Here is a 26,547-nt window from a genome sequence, read left to right on the forward strand (position 1 = left end):
TATGGTGGTACAACATGCAATGCGTGGTTTTCATGAGCAATAGAAAGGGCGGAAATGATATTTGTGTTGATCTCTACTCCAGTTTTAAGTAAAGGTTCCGGAACTCTCAGAAAGGAGGTGGTGTAAAACTTTTTTTGATGTGTGTAATATTCAAGGATATTATGAAACGAGGAACTCATCCGACCTCCGCGTAATATCCGGGAATTCTTTAATAAGGGTAACAGTTGGGGGGCCATGAAATTTTGCAGTTAACCATTAACTCGTTTATGCCTTCTTGACGAATGCAGATCAGGAAGTAACGGTAAATAGCGGTAGTTTTTTTTATTCAATATGTAAGGTGTCAGGCAAATCCAACACCTTCCATGAAAACCCTGATATGATGAGCAAATCCAGTAGTATGTCACATAGCTCCGAATAAATCGTGACATTTAATTGACCAAAGTAATACGAGTAACGAGTCAGCAAATGGAACACCACAGACTAACACAAGAATGCCTAAATGCATGTCATACCTTCCCACCGTGAGACAGACGCAGTTCCGAGGGGAGAAACGAGAACAGAAGCCGAGAGCAGAACCGTGTTAAGCTGGAAGGCCCTACGATAAGAGATGGACCGACACCCACGTCGCCAGCTAACCGCTAGGACCGCACCACCCGCAAGTTTTAGCGTGAGACTTTTTCGCGTCTCTGTTACGTTGCAAACTTTAAAAACATTGCCCCACCACGAAAAGTATAACGTTTCTCATTGGATAGACAGAATTTTTTAGGCGGAGATTAAGGTTAAAATTGAGACCCTGATTGGTCAGATGAAAACACAGCCAGATAGTTTTTTTGAACCAACTTCGGTAAATTGTAGTAAGGAGAAGTTAGGGGAGAGTTGCTTCCGAGACGGCGAGGTGAGCCGAGCTGTGCTGCCCGCCACCCCCTGACGAACACCGACACTGTAATGAACGCACGTGATCCTGCAATACAGCGCATAAAGCTTCACTCACAACTGCAGAAGTCTCATCTGTTACACCCCCTTTTTGCGTAATGCTAGTGTCGATCGTCAATTAAAGCTCATGGTGTTCACATTTGCCACTTGAAGTAAAAATCTGAAACGCGATGATTTTTCTGTTATATAGTTATTGACAAGCCACATCAGCCACTGTAATTTATGACAAGTTAGATAAGTAATTAAAATAATTGAGGGTGACTGTAGACCATTTTGATAGTTTTCTCTTTTGTGAAACTTAATTTAAACCTAGATTATACGTAGATGTGATATGGCATAGATCATCCTTCAATCCATTGTAGAACTTGGAAACCCATTCAGGGAATATTCGCTCACATTTTTGTTGAACGCAGTTGGTTCTTACCATCCTGTATTAAAACATTTACTTTTATCAATAGTGCAATTTATAAACGATGTTTTGTGAGTAGAATAAAATTTCCAATGGTAAACTTAACTGCTTTTTCGACGTTATTTTACTAGGTAACTAAAAATAGGAAAGCATTTAACCCCCTAGTTAGTATTAAGATTCTTTTACAGAGAGTGCAGTGGAGCTGACGCTGAAATCATTAAGTATTTAGTTATATCATCGCTAGTCTCGCTGAACTCTTCTGAATTCTACATGTCATTTGTGGTCTGACGTCTCCTTACCAGCAACAGATTCCAGGTTCAAACTATTCAATTCCCTAAGAAAACACGCTCAGAGCGTCGTTGCGCGAAAGTGGTAGGGAGAAACGATACAGAACAAACAGAAACCACACAGAATGTGTAGAAATATAAAAGGAACTTCTGACATCGCCTGGAATAGTGATCAATCTTCTTCGATTCACCACTGGCTAGAGATGTGGAATAAATTTAGACTTCGAGCCAAGGTGAGTAATCCCAGGTGGTTGGACTCGTTCAGCTTTCCCTGCTCTTGTGTTAGTTTCATCATTACGCAGCACTTCCGAGCGGTGACTCCGAGCGTCGAGCCAGATGCAGCCAGACCGGGCGCTCTTGCGGTCTTCCGCCTCTCAGACGCGGGGTAACCGGTTCCTCCTTCCAGTGGTCACCCCCACCACGACCTCCTGCAGTTCTGGGCCACTCCGCCGCAGAAAATCCGCAAGTCATCATTACAGCAGGAGAGCGCCAGTCAAATAGCAGCCTACAAAGGGAACCCCGGGCAGTGCTCTGATGCTCCAGCACTGGGAAAGACGGTGAGTACCCTCCAGCCTTTGTGCCTCCAGGTCTGTGACGTGTGACGTGACAGACATCATGTGAATAATTCAAATACTGCCGGCCGCGGTGGTCTCGCGGTTCTAGGCGCGCAGTCCGGAACCGTGCGACTACTACGGTCGCAGGTTCGAATACTGCCTCGGGCATGGATGTGTGTGATGTCCTTAGGTTAGTTAGGTTTAAGTAGTTCTAAGTTCTAGGGGACTGATGACCACAGCAGTTGAGTCCCATAGTGCTCAGAGCCATTTGAACCAATTCAAATACTGCACCTCGCAAACAGATAGCCTCCTTCCGTCTTGTAGGTGTACGAAAGGCGATCGACACTGAACCATAGGGTAAACTAATACCCAGGATACGTTCGTATGAAGTGCGTCTTAATTGATGATGATGATGATGATGGTTTCTGTAACCCGGTACTGACACTGGGTGACGGATGTTCAACAGGAACGAAAATAACGTCTGTCTACCCCTGAGGGAGCGATAGACTATTTACAATTTGTACAGGAACCAGATGGCAGTTATAAGAGTCGAGGGGCATGAAAGGGAAGCAGTGGTTGGGAAGGGAGTGAGACAGGATTGTAACCTCTCTCCGATGTTTTTCAATCTGTATACTGAGCAAGCAGTAAAAGAAACAAAAGAAAAATTCGGAGTAGGTATTAAAATCCATGGAGAAGAAATAAAAACTTTGAGGTTCGCCGACGACATTGTAATTCTGTCAGAGACAGCAAAGGACTTGGAAGAGCAGTTGAACGGAATGACGGAATGGACAGTGTCTTGAAAGCAGGATATAAGATGAACAACAACAAAAGCAAAGCGAGGATAATGGAATGTAGTCGAATTAAGTCAGGTGATGCTGAGGGAATTAGATTAGGAAATGAGACACTTAAAGTGGTAAAGGAGTTTTGCTATTTGGGAAGCCAAATAACTGATGATGGTCGAAGTAGAGAGGATATAAAATGTAGACTGGCAATGGCAAGGAAAGCGTTTCTGAAGAAGAGAAAATTGTTAACATCGAGTATAGATTTAAGTGTCAGGAAGTCGTTTCTGAAAGTATTTGTATGGAGTGTAGCCATGTATGGAAGTCAAACATGGACGATTAATAGTTTAAACAAGAAGTGAATAAAAGCTTTCGAAATGTGGTGTTACAGAAGAATGCTGAAGATTAGATGGGTAGATCACATAACTAATGAGGAGGTGTTGAATAGAATTGGGGAGAAGAGGGGATTGTGGCACAACTTGACTAGAAGAAGGGATCGGTTGGTAGGACACGGTTCTGAGGCATCAAGGGATCACCAGTTTAGTATTGGAGGGCAGCGTGGAGGATAAAAATCGTAGAGGGAGACCAAGAGATGAATACACTAAGCATATTCCGAAGGATGTAGGTTGCAGCAAGTACTGGGAGTTGAAGAAGCTTGCACAGGATAGAGTAGAATGGAGAGCTGCATAAAACAGTCTCAGGACTGAAGCCCACGACAACAACCCCTGAGTAATCCTCAAAGGACATCTATTGTTCACATTATACATGGCGAAGCAGAGCTCGATCGACGTATTTTCAGAGATTGTTCAAGGATACCTTCTGAGTATATTGGTATAAGCGACTCACTGTAACCGGCGGCTAGTTACAGACTGCCTTTTTGAAGTGGTTTTCGGTACCCCAATCGCTTTTGCTGCAGCAGTAACTCCCATTTACTTATTCTCAACCGCTCTGAGTACATTTATCAAACAGGTTTCAGATCATTTTCCTCTCCAAGACGCGCCCTCTGTTTTTTTTTTATAAAATGTAGGCACTTTTGTGTAACAGGAAGAACCACCACTTATCATGATACGCTCTTAAATTTAAAATAATTTTTAGTGTCGTCTCATTTACATAAAATGTAAAGCCTTAATAGGAGATATGTCCGACTATCCTAGGTTTTTTAAGCGGACCAGCTATTACAAATTTCACTGGTGCATCTGTACCCCTACCACTACTATTATAATTTAGAGTACTTTTACCTAAATAACAGAAAACTTTGTCTCTATGCCGCCACGTACAACACTATTACTAAATTTAGCTTAGTTTCCAAACATTGAGAGAGTATAGTCCTGTTAATAGGAAACGCTAATCAATAGAGCAACCCTTTTTACAGGATTTGACAGTGTTGTGCCTAATGGATAAGTAAATGAGACTACTCAATTCTTTTCCTAAGATCTTGCCCAGCGGTTAGAAAGGAACACAGTTCGAATAGTATTATGTTGAAGCTAGGACAACTCAGTTCCAAGTTCATTTAGAGGTTTAAAATACGTACTAACGATTGCATGCCTATCTAGGCAATGAAACAGTGAAGTATTGGAAAAGCAGAAACATGAATTTTGCTTACTTTCTTGCTACTTTTTGAGTTGGTTCTTCAAATAAATGTTACTCCAGGTAAACAATGTTGGGTTACACCCTTTAGGAGAAAAAAAATCAGTACATAACTTCAAGAAAGCTAAGAAAAATTGGCCAGGGGGGCCCTTTAGAAAAGTACTTTCCTTAATTAACAAACTTAAATAATAAAATATTTAGATAATAAACCTCACACTTTTTATACTGAGCATTTCAATTCAAGAACACCTCATTTATACTGAAATTTACTTCCAAAAGCTAATACTCTTTGAAGTAACTCTGTATAGTCATTTAAGAGATTCTAGTAACTTGGCTTCGCTCTGACTGAATTTTACGTAAGCAAACGTTTACTATAACTCTTTGCAGTAGTTCATAAACCTTTTAAAATAAGAATAGTGCGACTTTATTTCCGTCTGATGTACTAAGGCTTATACGTGTTGTTACTTTAACTAAAATTCTCATTACGCCTTCCTGTGAAACAACTAAGTCAACTTTTTACTCGAAAACAATTTAAATGGTGTCTGTTTATATTAACCTGGCACTTCATAAGTCTGTAAAACAGGATACTCGGATTAATCAAAAGCTAAGAAGGAACCCTATATAGATGTATGATAAGGGTGAAATTACGGGATGAACCAGTTTCTTTAAAGTTCAAGAATGAGTTTTCACTAATAAAAAGCAGTTTAAATTAATGGTTCAATTTGTACAAAAGTAAAGTACCGAAAAGACTCTTATCTAATGGCTGTAGGCTTGGGTGTGGCGAACAATTATAGCGGCTACGCTACCCACAGCACGGCCTGCAAGTATCTTGCTGTATGGGTTCAATTTCTCCTCTTGGCGTCGTTCAATTTTATATGCAGTAGCCCAACAACTCGCAGCTTTGCCCTAAGCCGTTTGGGGTCTTCATGCGAGGCATTTTCGTGCAAATCTGCAGGCAAAACGTCTCCTGCTCCACAAGGGTATATTGCCTCAATCACTGCTGCCTACAGGCTTCGTGACTTACTTCCCACGCTTGCCCTAGGTAGAGCGCCAATTCAGCCTTGCCATCTTTTCCGCTCCCCACAGCCACTTTCGTTTCAAACAAAAGCACACTGGCTTTTAAATAACATCTATTTCTTGCATTGTTCCTAACAGTGACCATTTCTTATAATTGTCAAATTTACATCACCCTGAATAGTTTATACCTACAAATATTTTTAAATACAAAATGTCATCAAAAAATTATTTAACTTAATAAACAATTTACATATTATTTTACATAAATTACTTACATACAATACAAAGGACTTGAATCTCCAGTACAGCACACTTTGCTTTACATATACAGAAAATATAGTACCAAAATGCGAAAATTTTAAAGAATAAAAATTACAAAAATTTTAATGAACCTCAAACAAATAGTGTTATACATCTATCCCGACTGTAGGAGATACATGAACCAGCTCCCTGTTTAGACAAACAACGCTATCGGCACGCCACTTGAGTTGAAGTTTGTTCTCAGTATACACTAAGGTTACAGCACTAATCTTACGTCTAAATCATTTGAACTAACTTAACCATGTAACAAAGACATCTGGTATAAAATATTTTTCAGTTCACCAAAAGAAAGAAACAAAATTTTCTTCTAACATACACATGAAACTCACGAGCAAAACTAAGCGTGGGTCCACCTACTGAAGAAGACTAACTGCAGACACCGACGGTATCGCTGGTGTGGCAGACGAACCAAACATTCGACTGGTCCGTCTATACCGGTGGACCATCTATCCCGGAATTACACTACTAGACCTTTTTGCCGTGACCGCTCCCGTCATATTCCTCTGTAATGACGTTCCTGAAGGAACACCCTTTATACACATGTTGTCACATAGTTTTAGCAGCACTTTGAGACTATTCGCTGACGAATCTGTTGCCTAAAACTGTCGCCGTTTGATGCCATACAGAAACGTACAACGACTTGAACAAACATCCCGTTTGGTGTAACGTAACGGAAGCTCCGTCCACAGGCACTGGCGGACCGAGCCGTACCGATCGGCCGCCGTGTCATCCTCAGTCCACAGGCGTCACCGGATGCGGATATGGAGGAGCATGTCGTCAGCACATTGCTCTCCCGATCGTACGTCAGTATTCGAGACCTGAGCCGCTACTTCTCAGTCAAGCAGCTCCCAAAACTTTTCGATGCCACTCTCGAAAGTCGAGATAATCGACTTTGAAGTTTCCCGACTGTCGTTAGTATGCTAACGAAAAACACAATAGTCGCGACAGTCCCAACGAGCGGGTGGTAGAATGCTCACCGACCACGTCAGTGTCTTCATGCTCGACTCCAGGCTGATGCAAATTTTTAAACCGAGGTGCAAGTTCTGCTAGCAATTTCATGAAGTTTAAAATACATTAAGACTGAAAAAAATCAGTAGTACTCTAGACCAGTAATCGCTGGTGCGAATCTAGTTTCGGTCATAATGTTTTTCATTCTTTTAGGTTCAGTACGAATACCTAAGTTATTTAAATACAAAATTAATCCAATATATGGTAATTAAAAGGCATCTAATTGCTATTACAATGAAAAATGCGCCTCTTGTTACTCCATATTACATACTGCACACAGCACTCCAGTTTTCACTGCAGATATAAATTCTTCATTAGTGATACATTATAAATCATTGTTTAAACAAACAAAACGTTACAGATTAAACTGTTTTTCATCTTTACACGTCTTATACTTCATGGAATTATTCATAGAACATGCACATTCGGATAAAATTATGTCAGGACTGCGAATCGAACCCAGCCCAAACAGGTGGCAAGTGAGTGTTCTACTACACACCCACACGGTCCGGCGAGTATTGTTGATCTTGCTTTCGTGTATTAAAGACTGTCAGAAAACTTCAAAGTCGAATTTCCCGAGCACTTTTGGGTATTGCATTGAATTATTTCTGCTGCTTTATATTCGAGTTCTAAACTTCACTTGCCATAAATACAAAAAAATGAAAGGTATTTTGGGATGATCACATAACATAGGTATTATAGAATGCAGCTGGAAGAATTAGATTTTTTGGAAGGGTTCTGGTAAAGTGCAGTGGATGTGTAAAGCAAATAGTTCACAAGACGCTAGTGCAACCTATTTCAGGGTACTGTTCCAGTGTCTGGAGACCTTATCAATTAGGCAGAACCTCAGACATCAAATAGATTCCTAGGCGCGCCGCTAGGATCATAACAGGCAGTTGCAGCCAATGCGGAATAGTAATAGACATTCTCAGGACACTAATTTGGACGAAACACTACCTATTTCTTGCAAAATACTGACGGGTATATTTAGAGAACCTGTATTAGAGAGAAACTGCGACGATTCTGTTGCCTGCATCGTTCACCTCGGGTAAGCATTAAGAGAATAGGGTAAGATTGAGGACTCCGCATACCATGGTATGCAGACAATTAGTTTCCCCTGTTGCTTAATATGAGAACTGACGAAGAAAGAAAACCGCTAGTATTGGCACAAAACAATCACCGCAACGCACTGAACGACAGCTTGTTCTCAAACATAACCCTCATGTGTAGGCTTGAGCCGTGACTGTAGGGTCATATCATTTTGTGCACAAACATAGAACCATTGCCATTCACTCACAAGATTACTTTTAATTGTGAAAATATGTTTCCTCTGCAGTTGGCACATTTTTGATGACTTTAACTGTGCTGCTTTGTCTTACGTCATTCTCGTTCCCAGGCAGCAAATATTTGATTACTATTGTAACTAGAGCTTGTTATACCAATCACTACTGTACTGGACGTGTCGTAAAAGACGAAGTTTTAGAAATAGGTGTTCTTTCCAAATCGCTTAAAAATTCTTTCAATAAGAAATACATTTTAATATCTTTCACGTTTCGTATAGAAGTAAAGGAATATTACCCTTTTACATCGTCTTATAGAATACTGTTGGACATCGCGAGATTCTTAACCGATAAGATTCGCGGAAGACATACAAAAAGTCCAAAGAAAAGGGACTCACTTTGCGGTAACACGAATTGGGAGAAAGAGTATAACTGATATGATATGCGAGATGGGTTGGTAATTATATATATACAGGGTGGTCCATTGATCGTGACCGGGCCAAATATCTCACGAAATAAGCGTCAAATGAAGAAACAACAGAGAACGATACTTGTCTAGCTTGAAGGGGAAATCAGATGGCGCTATGGTTGGCCCGCTAGACGGCGCTGCCATAGGTCAAACGGGTATCAACTGTGTTTTTTAAATAGGAACCCCATTTATTATTATATATTCGTATAGTACGTAAAGAGATATGAATGTTTTAGTTGGACCACTTTTTTCGCTTTGTGATAGATGGCCCTGTAATATTCACAAACATATGGTTCACAATTTTAGACGAACAGTTGGTAACAGGTACGTTTTTTTAAATTAAAATACAGAACGTAGTTACGTTTGAACAATTTATTTCGGTTGTTCCAATCTGATACATGTACCCTTGTGAACATATCATTTCTGAGAACGCATGCTGTTACAGCGTGATTACCTGTAAATACCACATTAATGCAATATACGATCAAAATGATGTCCGTCAACCTCAATGCATTTGGCAATACGTGTAACGACATTCCTCTCAACAGCGAGTAGTTCGCCTTCCAGTCAACATTGTCAAAAGCCTTCTCCACGTCTACAAATGCTAGAAACGTAGGTTCGCCTTTCCTTAATCTATTTTCTATGATAAGTCGTAGGGTCAGTATTGCCTCACGTGTTGCAACATTTCTACGGAATATAAACATCTTCCCCGAGGTCGGCTTCTACCAGTTTTTCCATAAAAAAAAAATGATTCAAATTGCTCTGAGCACTATGGGACTTAACATGTGAGGTCATCAGTCCCCCTAGAACTCAGAACTACTTAAACCTAACTAACCTAAGGACAACACACACATCCATGCCCGAGGCAGGATTCGAACCTGCGACCGTAGCGGTCGCGCGGTTCCAGACTGTAGCGCCTAGAACCGCTCGGCCAACCCGGCCGGCTTATTTCCATTCGTCTGTAAATAATTCGCGTTAGTATTTTACAGATGTGACTTATTAAAGTGAAAGTTCGGTAATTTTGACATCTGTCAACACCTGCTTTCTTTGGAATTGGAATTATTATATTCTTCTTGAAGTCTGAGGGTATTTCGCCTGTCTCATACATTTTGCTCACCAGATGGTAGAGTTTTGTCAGGACTGGTTGTTCCAAGGCCGTCAGTAGTTCCAATGGAATGTTGTCTACTCCCGGGGCCTTGTTTCCACTCAGGTCTTTCAATGCTCAGTCAAACTCTTCACGCAGTATCTTCATCTACATCCTCTTCCATTTCCATATTATTGTCCTCAAGTACATCGCCCTTGTATAGACCGTCTATATACTCCTTCCACCTTTCTGCTTTCCCTTCTTTGCTTAGAACTGGGTTTCCATCTGAGCTCTTGATGTTCATACAAGTGGTTCCCTTTTCTCCAAAGGTCTCTTTAATTTTCCTCTAGGCAGTATCTATCTTACCTCTAGTGAGATAAGTCTCTACAGCCTTACATTTGTTCTCTAGCCCTCCCTGCTTAGCCATTTTGCACTTCCTGTCGATCTCATATTTTGCCTGCTTCATTTACTGCGTTTTTATATTTTCTCCTTTCATCAATTAAATTCAACATTTCTTTTGTTACCCAAGGATTTCTACTAGCCCTCGTCTTTTTACCTACTTGATCCTCTGCTGCCGTCACTACTTCATCCCTCTGAGTTACCCATTCTTCTTCTACTGTATTTCTTTCCCACATTCCTGTTACTTGTTCCCTTATGCTCTCCCTGAAACTCTGTACAACCTCTGGTTTAGTCAGTTTATCCAGGTCCTGTCTCCTTAAATTCCCACCTTTTTGCAGTTTCTTCAGTTTTAATCTACAGTTCATAACCAATAGATTGTGGTCAGAGTCCACATTTGACCCTGGAAATGTCTTACGATTTAAAACCTGGTTCCTAAATCTCTGTTTACCATTATATAATCTATCTGATACTTTCTAGTATCTCGAGGATTTTTCCATGTATACAACCATCTTTTATGATTCACGATATGTTATTCAATACCGCCTTAACCGCACTCGAGCAATATGCTGGACATCCATCATGTTGGAAGTACATCGCCAATCTATCACACTGTGAAACATCTTGTAGTAACATCGGTAGAACATTACGTAGGAAATCAGCTTACATTGCACCATTTAGATTGCCATCGATAAAATGGGGGCCAATTATCCTTCCTCCCATAATGCCGCACCATACATTAACCCGCCAAGGTCGCTGATCTTACACTTGTCGCAGCCATACCGGATTTTCCGTTGCCCAATAGTGCATATCATGCCGGTTAACTTTACCACTGTTGGTGAATGACACTTCGTTGCTAAATAGAACGCGTGCAAAAAATCTGTCATCGTCCCGTAATTTCTCTTGTGCCCCGTGGCAGAAGTGTACACGAGATTCAAAGTCGTCGACATGCAATTCCTGGTGCATTGAAATATGGTATGGGTGCAATCTATGTTGATGTAGCATTCTCAACACCGACGTTTTTGAGATTCCCGATTCTCGTGCAATTTGTCTGCTACCGATGTGCAGATTAGCCGCTACAGCAGCTAAAACACCTACTTGGCCATCATCATTTGTTGCAGGTCCTGGTTGACGTTTCACATGCAGCTGAACACTTCCTGTTTCCTTAAATAACGTAACTATCCGGCGAACGGCCCGGACATTTGGGTGATGTGATCCAGGATACCTAACAGCATACATAGCACACGCTGGTTGGGCATTTTGATCACAATAACCACACATCAACAGGATATCGACCTTTTCCGCAATTGGTAAAGGGTCCATTTTAACAGGGGTAATGTATAAGAAATAAATACCGTCCGCACTGGTGGAATGTTACGTGATACCACGTACTTATACGTTTGTGACTACTACAGCACCATCTGTCACAAAGCGAAAAAAGTGGTCCAGCTAAAACATTCAAATTTCTCTACGTACTACATGAATATGTAATAAAAAATGGGGTACCTATTTTTAAAAAAATGAGGTTGATATCCGTTTGACCTATGGCAGCGCCGTCTATCGGGCCAACCATAGTGCCATCTGGTTTGCCCCCTCAAGCTAGACGAGTTTCGGTCTTTGTAGTTTTTTTCTTTGATGCTTATTTCGTGAGATATTTGGCCCGGTCACTATCAATGGACCACCATAGAGCAGCACGACTTCACCATGTTACTATAGTGGAGATTAAGACGATTCTCCCGATTTGCAGATGTGCTCTGGATATAATGTGTATGGGAAGATACAGCTCCGAGTACTTGTGTTAACTGAAATACAATAAATGATAACTTGTACAGTTTTTACCCACAAAAGAGATGAAGCTGGCAGTTTCTAGAAATCATCAGTGCTCATCGACTGAGCTCTTTATATGTTTCGTAATATAATTAATTAACTGGTAAGACAGTTTTTAATGGAAAATTAAAATTATTTTATCCAGGACATCTATACAAATAGCAAATCCTGGGACTTTGCGCTGGTCGAGAGTTTCGCTATAAATGCAAACTAAGTTTGGGGCCACAGACGTGCGCTGTGTAAAACCTTATTGCGAATCCGTTCGGACTTGGCGACTTCTTTGTTTCCAACTCTTCAAGTTGTTTGTCTAAGCCAGGGGTGCTTAGTACTGTGTCTTCCGTAAGGGACTCTGTACGATGGCCAAACGACTGTACGTTTGTGAAATTCTCCTGCGTCAATGATTTCTTGCTGCAACTTAAAACTTTGGCATGAAGCATGTTGTCCTGCAGCAAATTATAAGATCGGCTAGTATCATACCATTGTTTAAAACGTAACTGCGACTTGTCACTTTGTAACACGATTACTGAATCTTTGTTTATACATTCTGTGTTTTGTCATGTAGTGGGATTTACTGCTGACTACTTTGTAAATCTGTTGCCACTGTATTTATGATGTGTTAGTCATACGAAATGTTTGATATAGTCTGGTTGAGGATCGATGGTTTGGAACCCTAAAAATATAAAATGGAAGACAACAAACATTGTCGTGTCGCCAAATCGTGATATGCTCGAAAGTGGGATGAACTAACGTATACAAGTTTGAGTCTGTAAATAGTGCAATTATCCTTCTCTCATTCTCATGTCCCAATTCTTCGTATCCTGTGTCTTTGAGGCGACAAAGGAAATTTTTTCTTTTCACAGGAACACACTGCTATTTGACTTACTGTTATTATTTAAGTACAATCCAGTTTTCGGCCTTTTATGCCGTTTTCAAGTTATTTGGTGTTTCCTAAAAACATCACTCGTGGACGGTGTAAATGTGGTATTAGGTCACTGGAAAGAAAAAAATTAATCACAATTCCGCATCATCTTTACGACGTGTTTTCCAGCTCACAGAACAGTCGAAGGTGGTGACCAAATGCACAATAAAAAGGGAAATGTTGTTATAATTAGCAACGTCAGCTGGAAAACACCAGGTGATGAGGGATTATTATTAATTTTGTCTTCCCTGTAACCTACAACTGCATTTACATCATACACGAGTGATGTTTTCAGGAAACAGAAAACACTTGAAAATAGCATAAAAGGCCGAAACCTGAGTTGTATTTAAATAAACGCTAAAAACAGTCGAATTTCGATGTGTTACCTTTAAAAAATTCTCTATAACTGTTGCTGAACAACATCGACTTGGTCAGAGTTTAGAGAACCCAATAAGGGAATGGAGTAGGACAGAGAATCGTTAATATTGGTACGAAGTAACCATCGGCAGGCACTGTAGAGTAGCGGACGTGTAGAAACATGGCCGGATGTCAATTTAAGTTCGTGCACGCACATAATAAAGGCGGGTATGTACATTATTAGAGTTGCAATTCTCTTTGATTGGCTGAACGGGCACCGGAACGTATTTGTACTGTTCGTGTTTAATGTGTAACTAAGCATATTAAGGGATACGAGGTCAGTTAGAAAAATTCCACACCTTTCACAATTTCATGACGATGAAAAGCGGTGTGCACCCTTGAACACGCCTGTGTTTAATGCACGACTACCGGGAGTTTCATTATTGTTCTATGTCTGTTAATTATTATTGTGGGTAAAATCTTCTCAGGCATTGTTGAAAGAAAAATGCGAGTATTAGTTGAGGACAAATTGGATGAAAATCAGTGTGGGATTAGGCCTCTTAGAGGTTTTCAGGACCAGATCTTTAGCTAACGGCAAATAATGGAGAAGTGTTACGAGTGGAACAGGGAATTGTATCTATGTTTTATAGACCTAGAAAAGGCATATGACCGAGTTCCTAGGAGGAAGTTATTGTCTGTTCTACGTGATTATGGAATAGGAGGCAAACCTTTGCAAGCAGTTAAAGGTCTGTACATAGATAGTCAGGCAGCAGTTAGAGTTGACGGTAAATTTAGTTCATGGTTCAGAGTAGTTTCAGGGGTAAGACAAGGCTGCAACCTGTCTCCACTGTTGTTCATATTATTTATGGATCATATGTTGAAAACAATAGACTCGCTGGGTGAGACTAAGATAGGTGAACACAAAATAAGCAGTCTCGCATATGCGGATGACTTAGTTGTGATGGCAGATTCTATTGAAAGTTTGCAAAGTTATATTTCAGAGCTAGATCAGAAATGTAAGGAGTATGGTATGAAGATTAGCATCTCCAAAACAAATGTCAGTGGGAAAGAGATATAAACGGATTGAGTGCCAAATAGGAGGAACAAAGTTAGAACAGGTGGACGGTTTCAAGTACTTAGGATACATATTCTCACAGGATGGCAACATAGTGAAAGAACTGGAAGCGAGGTGTAGCAAAGCTAATGCAGTGAGCGCTCAGCTACGATCTACCCTCTTCTGCAAGAAGGAAGTCAGTACCAAGACTAAGTTATCTGTGCACCGTTCAATCTTTCGACCAACTTCGTTGTATGGGAGCGAAAGCTGGGTGGATTCAGGTTGCCTTATCAACAAGGTTGAGGTTACGGATATGAAAGTAGCTAGGATGATTGCAGGTACTAGTAGATGGGAACAATGGCAGGAGGGTGTGCACAATGAGGAAATCAAAGAAAAACTGGGAGTGAACTCTATAGATGTAGCAGTCAGAGCGAACAGGCTTAGATGGTGAGGTCATGTTACACGCATGGGAGAAGCAAGGTTACCCAAGAGACTCATGGGTTCAGCAGTAGGGGGTAGGAGAAGTCGGGTAGACCAAGGAGAAGGTACCTGGATTCGGTTAAGAACGATTTTGAAGTAATAGGCTTAACATCAGAAGAGGCACCAATGTTAGCACTGAATAGGGGATCATGGAGGAATTTTATAAGGGGGACTATGCTCCAGACTGAACGCTGAAAGGCATAATCAGTCTTAAATGATGATGATCATGATGATGATGAATTATTATTGTTCAGTGCTGTATTGGGTAGAGTATAGTACGAGTATAGTACGAGTCTGCGATTTTCGAGATGGCAGGGTTAGAGGATCAACGCGTCTGCATTAAATTTTGCATAAAACTCAAGAAAACCGTCACAGAGACGCACCAATGGATCCAGGAAATATTCGCCGATGAGTGCTTAAGCCGCACTCGGTGTTACGAACGGTTCACACGGTTGAAAAAGGGCCGGCGGAAGTTGAAGACGACTCTCGCTCAGCACGCCCTTTGACGTCTACCGGCGACTCTCTTGTCAGCAACGTCAAGGAAACTGCGTGTGTCAATCGAAGCTTGACTGTCCGAGAGATTGTAGAAGGCTGTAACATTTCAGTTGGATCATGTCATGAAATCCTAACACAGCATCTTGAAATGCGTCGCGTTGGCGTCAAAGTTCGTCCCACGGCTTATGAGTGATGTTTAGAAAGACGTTCGTCTCGCAAGAGCATTTGGATCGCGCAAATGCGAACGAGATCTCCCTTAAGAGAATCAAAACTGGTCATGAGACGTGGGTCTACGGTTATGATGTTGAGGCCACGGTTCAGTCTTCACGAATGGTCGAAAAAGATTCTATAAGACGAAACAAAGCTCGTCAAGTCAGGTCAAATGTTGAACCCAAACTGATAGTTTTCTTTGACTTAGAAGGATTACCTCGTCATGAATTCGTGCCACAGAGAAAAACTGATAATCGATGGTACAATCAGGACGTGTTCCGAGAAATGTGAGAAGGAAATAGCCTTAAATGTGGCGAGGCAGTTCGCGGCTCCTGCATCACGATAACGCATTCGTTCATCCCTCTTCGTGCGTGGCTATTGCACAAAAAACGAAACCACTGTGCTGTCTCATACTCCGTACTCTCCAGAACTGTCCGTGATGACTTTATTTTTAATTACAAGGATGAAAATCCCCTTGAAAGGACGAAGACTTGCAACGATAGGCGAGATAAAAGAAATCCGCAGACGCACTTCGCGTATTGCAGCAAGAAACGCACCAAGACTGTATTTGGAAGTGGAAACGGCATTGGGAGCGGTGTATCAGTTGTGGAGTATTTCTAAGGAGTCCATGCACAATAAGTGAAAGGTAAGAGTAGAAAAAAATTGAGGTCAAATTTTCGGAACTTTAGAACAGACGTCGTATAAACGAATCGAGCAACATGAGATGTTTGGACAACATGGTTGTGGAGAGAAGCAGTGATTAGTATGATTAATCAATAATTCAAGAACTGCCTTAATCGCATTTATTATTATTATTATACCGCCAACTGGTTTCAACCCGACGTAGGGGTCATCTTCTGGGCGTTTACTCCATTGGTCTATTGCAGGTGGTGTCACTCCTGTCTACATAACATATCGTTTCCTGACGTTATGTAGGCAGGAGTGACACCACGACCAGTCGACCAATGGAGTAAACGCCCAGAAGATGACCCCTACGTCGGGTTGAAACCGGTTGGCGGTATAATAATCATAATAATAATAAATGCGATTGAGACTGTTCTAGAATTATCGAACATCAGATGTTGGCTAACCACCATGAAGGACACGGAGATGCCTCATACTCGTGTGAGACAGCGTTATCAGCACCCAACAGATTTTGAGACGAGCCTCATTGTGGGTCTCCATTCGACCGGTTGACCTACATGGGAACTTGAGGGCTGCAGTGCTCGTTGTCAAGATTCCGGTCGACGACGTATGATGTCCATTAGGAGGGATCACTGTACTGTTAACAACCACATTGTAATGCCTTCACTACATCTGCGCCCTGTGTCCGGGAACAAGCAACTGCCTAGCAGCAACATTCTGTGTCGTCCCTCACCATTGTGAGGAGATTAGTAGCAGTCGCACTAAGGGTGTAGCGTCCATGCGTAGGATCTACATCTACATCTACATCCATACTCCGCAACCCACCTAACGTGGTGCGGTGGAAGGTACCTTGAGTACCTCTATCGGTTCTCCCTTCTGTTCCAGTTTCGTATTGTTCGTGGAAAGAAAGATTGTCGGTATGCCTCTGTGTGGGCTATAATCTCTCTGATTTTATCCTTATGGTCTCTTCGCGAGACATACGTAGAAGGGAGCAATATACTGCTTGACTCTCCGGTGAAGGTATGTTCTCGAAATTTCAACAAAAGACCGTACCGAGCTACTGAGCATCTCTCTTGTAGAATCTTCCACTGGAGTTTATCTATCATCTCAGTAACGCTTTTGCGATTACTAAATGATTCTGTAGCGAAGTGCGCTGCTCTCCGTTGGATCTTCTCTATCTCTTCTATCAATCCTATCTGGTACGGATCACACACCGGTGAGCAGTATTCAAGCAGTGGGCGAACAAGTGTACTGTAACCTACTTCCTTTGTTTTCGGACTGCATTTCCTTAGGATTCTTCCAATGAATCTCAGTCTGGCATCTGCTTTACCGACGATTAATTTTATTTGGTCATTCCATTTTAAATCACTCCTAATGACTACTCCCTGATGATTCACGAAATTAACTACTTCCAGTTGCTGACCTGCTATATTGTAGCTAAATGACAAAGGATCTTCCTTTGTATGTATTCGCAGCACATTACACTTGTCTACATTGAGATTCAATTGCCATTCCCTGCACCATGCGTCAATTCGTTGCAGATCCTCCTGCATTTCAGTACAATTTTCCATTGTTACAACCTCTCGATATACTACAGCATCATCCGCAAAGAGCCTCAGTGAAATTCCGATGTTATCCACAAGGTCTTACATATATTGTGAATAGCAACGGTCCTACGACATTCCTCTGCGGGCACACCTGAAGTCACTCTCACTTCGGAAGACTTCTCTCCATTGAGAATGACATGCTGCATTCTGTTATCTAGGAACTCTTCAATCCAATCACACAATTGGTCTGATAGTCCATATGCTCTTACTTTGTTCATTAAACGATTGTGAGGAACTGTATCAAACGCCTTGCGGAAGTCAAGAAAGACGGCATCTACCTGGGAACCCGTGTCTATGGCGCTCCGAGTCTCGTGGGCGAATATTGCGAGCTGGGTTTCACACGATCGTCTTTTTCGAAATCCATGCTGATTGCTACAGAGTAGATTCCTAGTCTCCAGAAAAGTCATTATACTCGAACATAATACGTGTTCCAAAACTCTACAACTGATTGACCTTAGAGATATAGGTCTATAGTTCTGCACATCTGTTCGACGTCCCTTCTTGAAAACAGGTATGACCTGTGCCCTTTTCCAATGCTTTGGAACGCTATGCTCTTCTAGAGACCTACGGTACACCGCTGCAAGAAGGGGGGCAGGTTCCTTCGCGCACTCTGTGGAAAATCGAACTGGTATGCCATGAGGTCCGGCGGCCTTTCCTCTTTGGAGCTATTTTAATTGTTTTTCTATCCCTCTGTCATCTGTTTCGTTATCTACCATTTTGCCATCTGTGCGACAATCTAGAGAAGTAACTGCAGTGCTATCTTCCTCTGTGAAAGAGCTTTGGAATTAGATACCGTTAACACCACAACACAAACGGTTGAAGTTGACGTGATGCCGTGACCGCTATGCTTATGAACGGCCTTGCACTCCGTTCAGCGACGCGTCAAACCCTTGCATTACCCCGACGACTATCGTCGGCTACAATAGAGATGACCTCGGGAGAGGTCCCGTTCTTCCAGTGTTTTCTAGTGGCACGGTGGTGTTGCTCCTGATTTCATGATGAGGTGATTTCAGACTACGGTTGTTAGTGGCTGAGGGAATGCTGGTGGTAAAACAGTACGTCATGAACGTCCCGAATTCTCATGTATACGTCGCATGCGACAACATTGTGGTGTCATTTCTCAAAAGAACATATTTCGCAAGTGTATTCATGACCTGCCAGCGTGATGTTGAGACGCTCTCGTGGTCGCCGGCCGGTGTGGACGTGCGGTTCTAGGCGCTTCAGTCTGGAACCGCGTGACTGCTACGGTCGCCGGTTCGAATCCTGCCTCGGGCATGCATGTGTGTGATGTCCTTAGGTTAGTTAGGTTTAATTAGTTCTACGTTCTAGGCGACTGATGACCTCAGAAGTTAAGTCGCATAGTGCTCAGAGCCATTTTTTGCGCTCGTGGTCTCTACGTTCCCGAGATTCGTACATCACAGAACATTTGTGGGACCATCTCTGACGTCAAATTCGTCCCTGAGCCAATATCCATGATGTCAGGAACCAGTTACAACAGCAGTGGACCAATTGCCTCAGGGGTGCTTCAGTGGCCAGTAAGCTCCCCAAATCCGTGGCCCATAGCACATGTGTGGGACCTGCTCTCAAAATCAGTGTCATCCCAGTATCTATAATATCAAGTACCAGTTCACAACAGCTATGGGTCAGTTGCCTCTGCAGAGGACGCAACGCCATCATGAAACCCTTCCCAACTGTATCAGTGCATCTATCAGTGGGTTCCTCCTGTCAAGCTCTTTATAAATTTGACACCATTTTGTAATCACTGAGACATCACCCCATACCCTCACAGTCCATAAAGTTCCATTTTGTTTCTTCCGCCCCTCCTGAGTATTTCAAGTTTTTTTTCTGGTTGTTTAGATGCATAGGCGATTTTAAACTGTAATCTTTCTCAGATCTCAGTAGTCCTACCCTTAAAATAGTCTCCCTGGCTCTGGCTGAGTGCTGTTGGTTTCATACAACTGCCTTTACAGTACCTTCCGCCCATCTGATAAGGATTATGTGGTGGTGTACTTAACCTTCCCAGTTCCTACCCACAGAAAGAGGTTCTGTTGCGTGTAGCCTCGCGTAACGGGACTTCCACCTCTAGAATTACCTTTCCTCAACTATAGTTGTTGATACCAGTATTATGTATCGAATTTTGGACATGTCAATACTATCACAGTTGCTTTCCTGAAAACCGTCATATAATTATATACATAGTCTGTTATGTTTCAAGCTAAAATTTATGAAAAGAAATTACTTTATAAAATAATTTAGGTTCAATGCTGTAACCGATAAGTACTAATTCTGAATGCTCAGTTAAAATTATATTTTTAGAATCGTTTGAAATTACGAATTATTAGCACACTTAAAATTTCTATTATTAAGTACACAAGCTTGTACTGTTTACTATGTTTATTTCGGGATTCATTTATGAAATAATAATTGAAATTAAAACTAGTGGAACCTCATTTGTTAAGAAAAATCTTAAACCCTTTGGAATATTGTATTTTCCGCTGATTTACCATAGTAAATCCCGGAATATGTTAATTTCTTGTTACATTCCACTCAGTATTTGCAACAAAATGCATTGAAGCGCCAAGGAATCTAGTTTAGGCAAGCATACTCAGATACACAGATATCTAAAATATGTAAACAGACATAATACGGCGCTGCGGTCGGCAACGCCTATGTAAGACAATCAGTGTCTGACGCAGTTGTTACGTCGGTTACTGTTGCTACAACGGCAGGTCATCAAGATTTAAGAGAGCGTGAACTGGTGTTATAGTCGGCTCACCAGCGATGGGACACAGCATCTCCGAGGTAGGAATGAAGTGGGGATTTTCCCGTCCGACCATTTCACGAGTGTACCGTGAATATCAGGAATACGGTAAAAAATCAAACTCCCGACATCGCTGCGACCAGAAAAAGATCCTTAAAGAACGGGACCAACGACGACTGAAGAGAATTTTGTCAACGTGACATATTTCAACCCTTCCGCAAATTGGGCCATTAACAAGTGTCAGCGTGAGAACCATTCAACGAAACATCATCGACAAGGACTTTCAAAGCCGAAGGCCCACACGTATACCCTTGATGACTGCACGACACTAAGCTTTACGCCCAGCCTGGGCCCTTCAACTCTGACATTGGGCTGTTGATGATTGGAAGCATGATACCTGGTCGGACCAGTTTCGTTTCAAATTGTATCAAGCGGATGGACGTGTACGGGTATGGAGAGAACCTCAGGAATCCACGGACCCTCCATTTCAGCAGGGAACTGTTCAAGCTGGTGGAGCCTCTGTAATGGTGTGGAGCGTGTGCACTTGGAGTGATAGTGGACGCCTGATACATCTACATACGACTCTGGCACGTGATACGTACGTAAGCATCCTGTCTGATCACCCGCATCTGTTCACTACCATTGTACATTCCGACGCAATTGAGCAGTTTCATCAGGACTGTGTGACACCCCACACTTCCGATGGCCACCAAACTCCCCAGAAATGAACGTTACTGAGCATGTCTGGGATGCCTTGCAACGTGCTGTTAAGGAGAGATCTCCACCCCACGTACTCTTACGGATACATGGACAGCCCTACATTATTCATGACGTTGATTCCCTCCAGCACTACTTCAGACATTAGTTGAGTTGCGGCACTTCTGCGTGCTCGCCGGTGCCTTACCAGTTTCTTTGTCTATTCAGTGTAGTATAAAATAGAATATATATGATAATCAACAAATTAAATTACCAATAAATGTAGGATAGAAGTTGTAAGTGGCGCATTCGTCTAAATAAAATAATCAACAAAAAATCTAACTCGTCTGGCCAGTATTCAAACTTTTTTGTAAGCCACATCATCGTAATATATTTGTACCATCTTTTGATTGCGCATAAACGAGCAGTGTGTTTGATTGTTTTCATTCGTATTGATTTATGCACAATAAAAGGTTGCATAGTATCTGTAAGTAGAAAGAGAGAAAAATACTGTTTTCTAACATAATTGTTTAAAAATCTCAATATTTATTTTGTCCTGTTTTCCGATTTCACCAAACAACAGAAAGACGACTGCAGTGCAAGAGAGGTAGAACAAAACATACGGAGCAGAGAAAATGGCTCTGAGCACTATGGGACTTAACATCTATGGTCAGCAGTCCCATAGAACTTAGAACTACTTAAACCTAACTAACCTAAGGACATCACACAACACCCAGTCATCACGAGCAGAGAAAAGTATCTATGTAAATATCTGCGCTTGATAAAGAGAAGAAATTGTCGAATCGCCTCGTGTTATTCGTGAGAAAATTATAACTGTTTCAGTGTTTTATTGTTTCTATCACGAACGACACAGCGGCAGACTTTATATATATATAGCAGAGCGTCGATTATCCGAACGTCGGTAAACCGAACGACCGCTTAACCGAACTGTGTACTCGCTCGCACCTGTTACTCTCCCACCCTACCGTCCATCACCGCCCTCACTCCCAAACCAAGTTTCCCACAGCAGTCGCCGCACTGGGCCACCGCTGGCGGAACATTGCTTCTAATGGGGCCTTCACAAGGCGCTGCTGACCTGCCAAGCCGCCAGTCGCTGTGTTTCAACAATCAGCACACTTCTGTCGGCTTGGCACTGGCAGTAGAAGTAGCGGCAGTATCAAAGCTGTTCACAGCAACAGCTGCGCCAGCTTAGAATTGAGGCGTGCCGCTCCGCGCAGTTTGAAAGACTGCGCACCCGGAAGAAGAGCTTCTCACGGTGCAAGCAGTCACCTTCTGTTCTCTGTTACGACCACTTGTGTGCTGCTGGTGAAGAAGTGAACTTGACGATACAAAATGCTTAAACGTAAACGTGTTGTCCTTTCTATGAGGGACAAGTACGAGATGTTTGTATGTTACTTTGTAATACTAAAAGAGATGCCTGTGTTTGTGAATTAATTTACTGTACAGTACTTCTTTTTGACAAATAAACATGTACAGCTCGATTATCCGAACAAACCAGTTTTCCGAACTCCCATGTCCCCCAATGACTTCGGATAATCGACGCTCTACTGTATATATAGTGTCTGCCGCTGTGTCGTTCGTGATAGAAACAATAAAACAATTTTCTCACGAATAACGACTGTATCTATATAAAGCTTACGATTAATGTTTTTTTTTTTTTCGCAGAGTTCAGTTCCACGCCATGCCCCTCACCGGTTCTTACCTGGGCGACGCGGCGGCTGCAGTGACGTTCGTGGCAGCCATGCTGGTCCTCGTGTGCAGATGGATCTACGGATACTGGAAGCGGCGCGGCGTCCCGTTTCTAGAACCGGAGTCCGTGTTCGGTAATTTTAAGGACATCCTTCTGAGCCGCAAATACTTCGGTGAAGGCCTGCAAGAGCTTTACTGGCGCCTGCAGCCTCACCCTTACGGCGGGATCTTCGTATCTCTGAGGCCGGCGCTTCTCGTCAGAGACCCCGATCTCATCAAGAGCTGTCTCGTCAAAGACTTCAACCACTTTCAACACAGGGGATTCAAGGTAAGCAGCGAGTAATGTATGCATACGGCAATTGATTTTCAAATTTCACTAGCTGACAAAACCCAACATTGCGCTGTTATTCACTTTTTCCAATTTTGTATTAGAAACGAAAACAAAAAATTGCACGGTGCTTGTTTGTGAAGTATCGCAAAAAATTCATTTCCGTGTATTCGTTGAAACTCCTTCGAAATTATGAAGCAGTCTCACAAAGAAATGTGCATAATGTGCAGATGTGTAAGTACCGTACCCGAATTAAGCAAAGTGATCGCGAACAGTTTCTATACGCTAGGCGCAGCTGTTTAGCGTGTCTACAACATAGTTTTATAAGCGTCTCTACGGCAATGCCTCTTCATAGTTGTATAGACGACTATCTTTGTCGCCTACGGCCGTTTCTGCTTCGCAGTGCACTGTCAAAAGTGCTACCAGGAGTCATGGATTTCGTTATATTGTCTCGACTATAGGAGTGTCTTAGAAGTACAGAATAAATGTATCATATCTTAATCCACGATGCGGCATGTGTCGTCCAATGATACAACCTACCCTACTGGCCATTAAAATTGCTACACCAAGAAGAAATGCAGATGATAAACGGCTGTTCATTTGACAAACATATTATACAAGAACTGTCATGTGACTACATTTTCACGCAATTTGGGTGCATAGATACTGAGAAATCAGTACCCACAACAACCACCTCTGGCCGTAATAACGGCCATGATACGCCTGGCCGTTTAGTCAAACAGAGCTTCGATGGCGTGTACCGGTACAGCTACCCATGCAGCTTCAACACGATACCACATTTCAACAGTAGTGTCTGGCGTATTGTAACGAACCAGTTCCTCGGCCCCATTCACCAGACGTTTTCAATTGGTGAGAGATCTGAAGAATGTGCTGGCCAGGGAAGCAGTCGAACATTTTCTGTATCCAGAAAGGCAAGTACAGGACCTGCAACATGCGGTAATCCATTGTTGTTGTTGTTGTGGTCTTCAGTCCTGAGACTGGTTTGATGCAGCTCTCCATGCTACTCTATCCTCTGCAAGCTTCTTCATCTCCCAGTACCCACTGCAGCTTACATCCTTCTGAATTTTCTTAGTGTATTCATCCCTTGGTCTCATTCTATGATTTTTACCCTCCACGCTGCCCTCCAATACTAAATTGGTGATCCCGTGATGCCTCAGAACATGTCCTACCAACCCATCACTTCTTTTAGTCAAATTGTGCCACAAACTGCTCTTCTCCCCAATTCTATTCAATACCTCCTCATTACTTTTGTGATCTACCCATCTAATCTTCAGCATTCTTCTGTAGCACCACATTTCGAAAGCTGCTATTCTCTTCTTGTCCAAACTATTTATCGTCCATGTTTCCCTTCCATACATGGCTACACTCCATACAAATACTTTCAGAAACGACTTCCTGACACTTAAATCTATACTTGATGTTAACAAATTTTTCTTCTTCAGAAACGCTTTCCTACTTTAAGTGTCTCATTTCCTAATCTAATTCCCTCACCCTCACCCGACTTAATTCGACTACATTCCATTATCATCGTTTTGCTTATGTTGATGTTCATCTTATACTCTGCTTTCAAGATACTGTCCACTCCGTTCAACTGCTCTTCCAAGTCCTTTCCTGTCTCTGACAGAATTACAATGTCATCAGCGAACTTCAAAGCTTTTATTTCTTCTCCGTGGATTTTAATACCTACTCCGAACTTTTCTTTTGTGTCCTTTACTGCTTGCTCAATATACAGATTGAATAGCATCGGGGAGAGGCTACAACCCTGTCTCACTCCCTTCTCAACTACTTCTTCCTTTTCATGTCCCTCAACTCTTATAATTGCCATCTGGTTTCTGTACAAATTGTAAATAACCTTTCGCTCCCTGTATTTTACCCCTGCCACCTCCAGAATTTGAAAAAAGAGTATTCCAGTGAATATTGTCAAAAGCTTTCTCTAAGTCTACAAATCCTAGAAACTTAGGTTTGCCCTTCTTTAATCTTTCTTCTAAGATAAGTCGTAGGGTCAGAATTGCCTCACGTGTTCCAACATTTCTTCGGAATCCAAACTGATCTTCCCCGAGGTCGGCTTCTACCAGTTTTTCCATTCGTCTGTAAAGAATTCGCATTAGTATTTTGCAGCTGTGACTTATTAAACTGATAGTTCGGTAATCTTTACATGTGTCAACACCTGCTTTCTTTGGGATTGGAATTATTATATTCTTCTTGAAGTCTGAGGGTATTTCGCCTGTCTCATACATCTTACTCACCAGATGGAAGAGTTTTGTCAGGACTGGCTCTCCCAAGGCTGTCAGTTGTTCTAATGGAATGTTGTCTGCTCCCGGGGCCTTGTTTCGACTCAGATGTTTCAGTACTCTGTCAAACTCTTCATGCAGTATCATATCTCCCATTTCATCTTCATCTACATCCTCTCCCATTTCCATAATATTGTCCGCAAGTACATCACCCTTGTATAGAACCTCTAGATACTCCTTCCACCTTTCTGCTTTCCTTTTTTGCTTAGAAATGCGTTTCCATCTGAGCTCTTGATATTCATACAAGTGGTTCTCTTTTCTCCAAAGCTCGTGCATTATCCTGCTGAAATGTAGGGTTTCGCAGGGATCGAATTAAGGGTAGAGCCACGGGTCGTAACACATCTGGAATGTAACGTCCACTGTTCAGAGCCGTCAATGCAAACAAGAGGTGACCGAGACGTGTAACCATTGGCACCCCATACCATCACGCTGGGTGATAGGCCAGTATGGGGATGACGAATACACGCTCCCAATGTGCGTTCACAGCGATATCGCCAAGCATGGATGCGACCACCATGATAATGTAAACAGAACCTGGATTAATCCGAAAAAAATTTTTACCATTCGTGCCCCCAGGTTTGTCGTTGAGGCGCTCCTGTCTGTGATGCAGCGTCAAGGGTAACCGCTGCCATGGTCTCCGAACTGATAGTCCATGCTGCTGCAAACGTCGTCGAACTGTTCGTGCAGGCCCGCATCTCGTGGTCGTGCGGTAGCGTTCTCGCTTCCCACGCCCGGGTTCCCGGGTTCGATTCCCGGCGGGGTCAGGGATTTTCTCTGCCTCGTGATGGCTGGGTGTTGTGTGCTGTCCTTAGGTTAGTTAGGTTTAATTAGTTCTAAGTTCTAGGCGACTAATGACCTCAGCAGTTGAGTCGCATAGTGCTCAGAGCCATTTGAACCATTTTTGTTCGTGCAGATGGTTGTTGTCTTGCAAACGTCCCCATCCGTTGACTCAGGGATCGAGACGTGGCTGCACGATCCGTTACAGCCATGCGGATAAGATGCCTGTCATCTCGACTGCTAGT

At 42.3% G+C, this 26,547-nt stretch overlaps 1 protein-coding gene across 1 annotated transcript in view; it reads left to right on the plus strand.

Moving 5' to 3' along the window:
• The first annotated feature begins 2,167 nt into the window (after positions 1-2,167).
• Positions 2,168-26,547, plus strand: part of LOC126412596 (probable cytochrome P450 6a14) — a 98,038-nt gene continuing 73,658 nt past the window's right edge. Inside the window, exons 1-2 of the mRNA XM_050082259.1 lie at positions 2,168-2,186; positions 22,862-23,213. Of these exons, the coding sequence (XP_049938216.1) occupies positions 22,878-23,213 (336 nt within the window). The 5' untranslated portion in view covers positions 2,168-2,186; positions 22,862-22,877. The remainder of the gene's footprint in view (positions 2,187-22,861; positions 23,214-26,547) is intronic.

The sequence above is a fragment of the Schistocerca serialis genome, chromosome 7 (genome assembly GCF_023864345.2).
Source record: "Schistocerca serialis cubense isolate TAMUIC-IGC-003099 chromosome 7, iqSchSeri2.2, whole genome shotgun sequence".
Lineage (NCBI taxonomy): Eukaryota > Metazoa > Arthropoda > Insecta > Orthoptera > Acrididae > Schistocerca > Schistocerca serialis.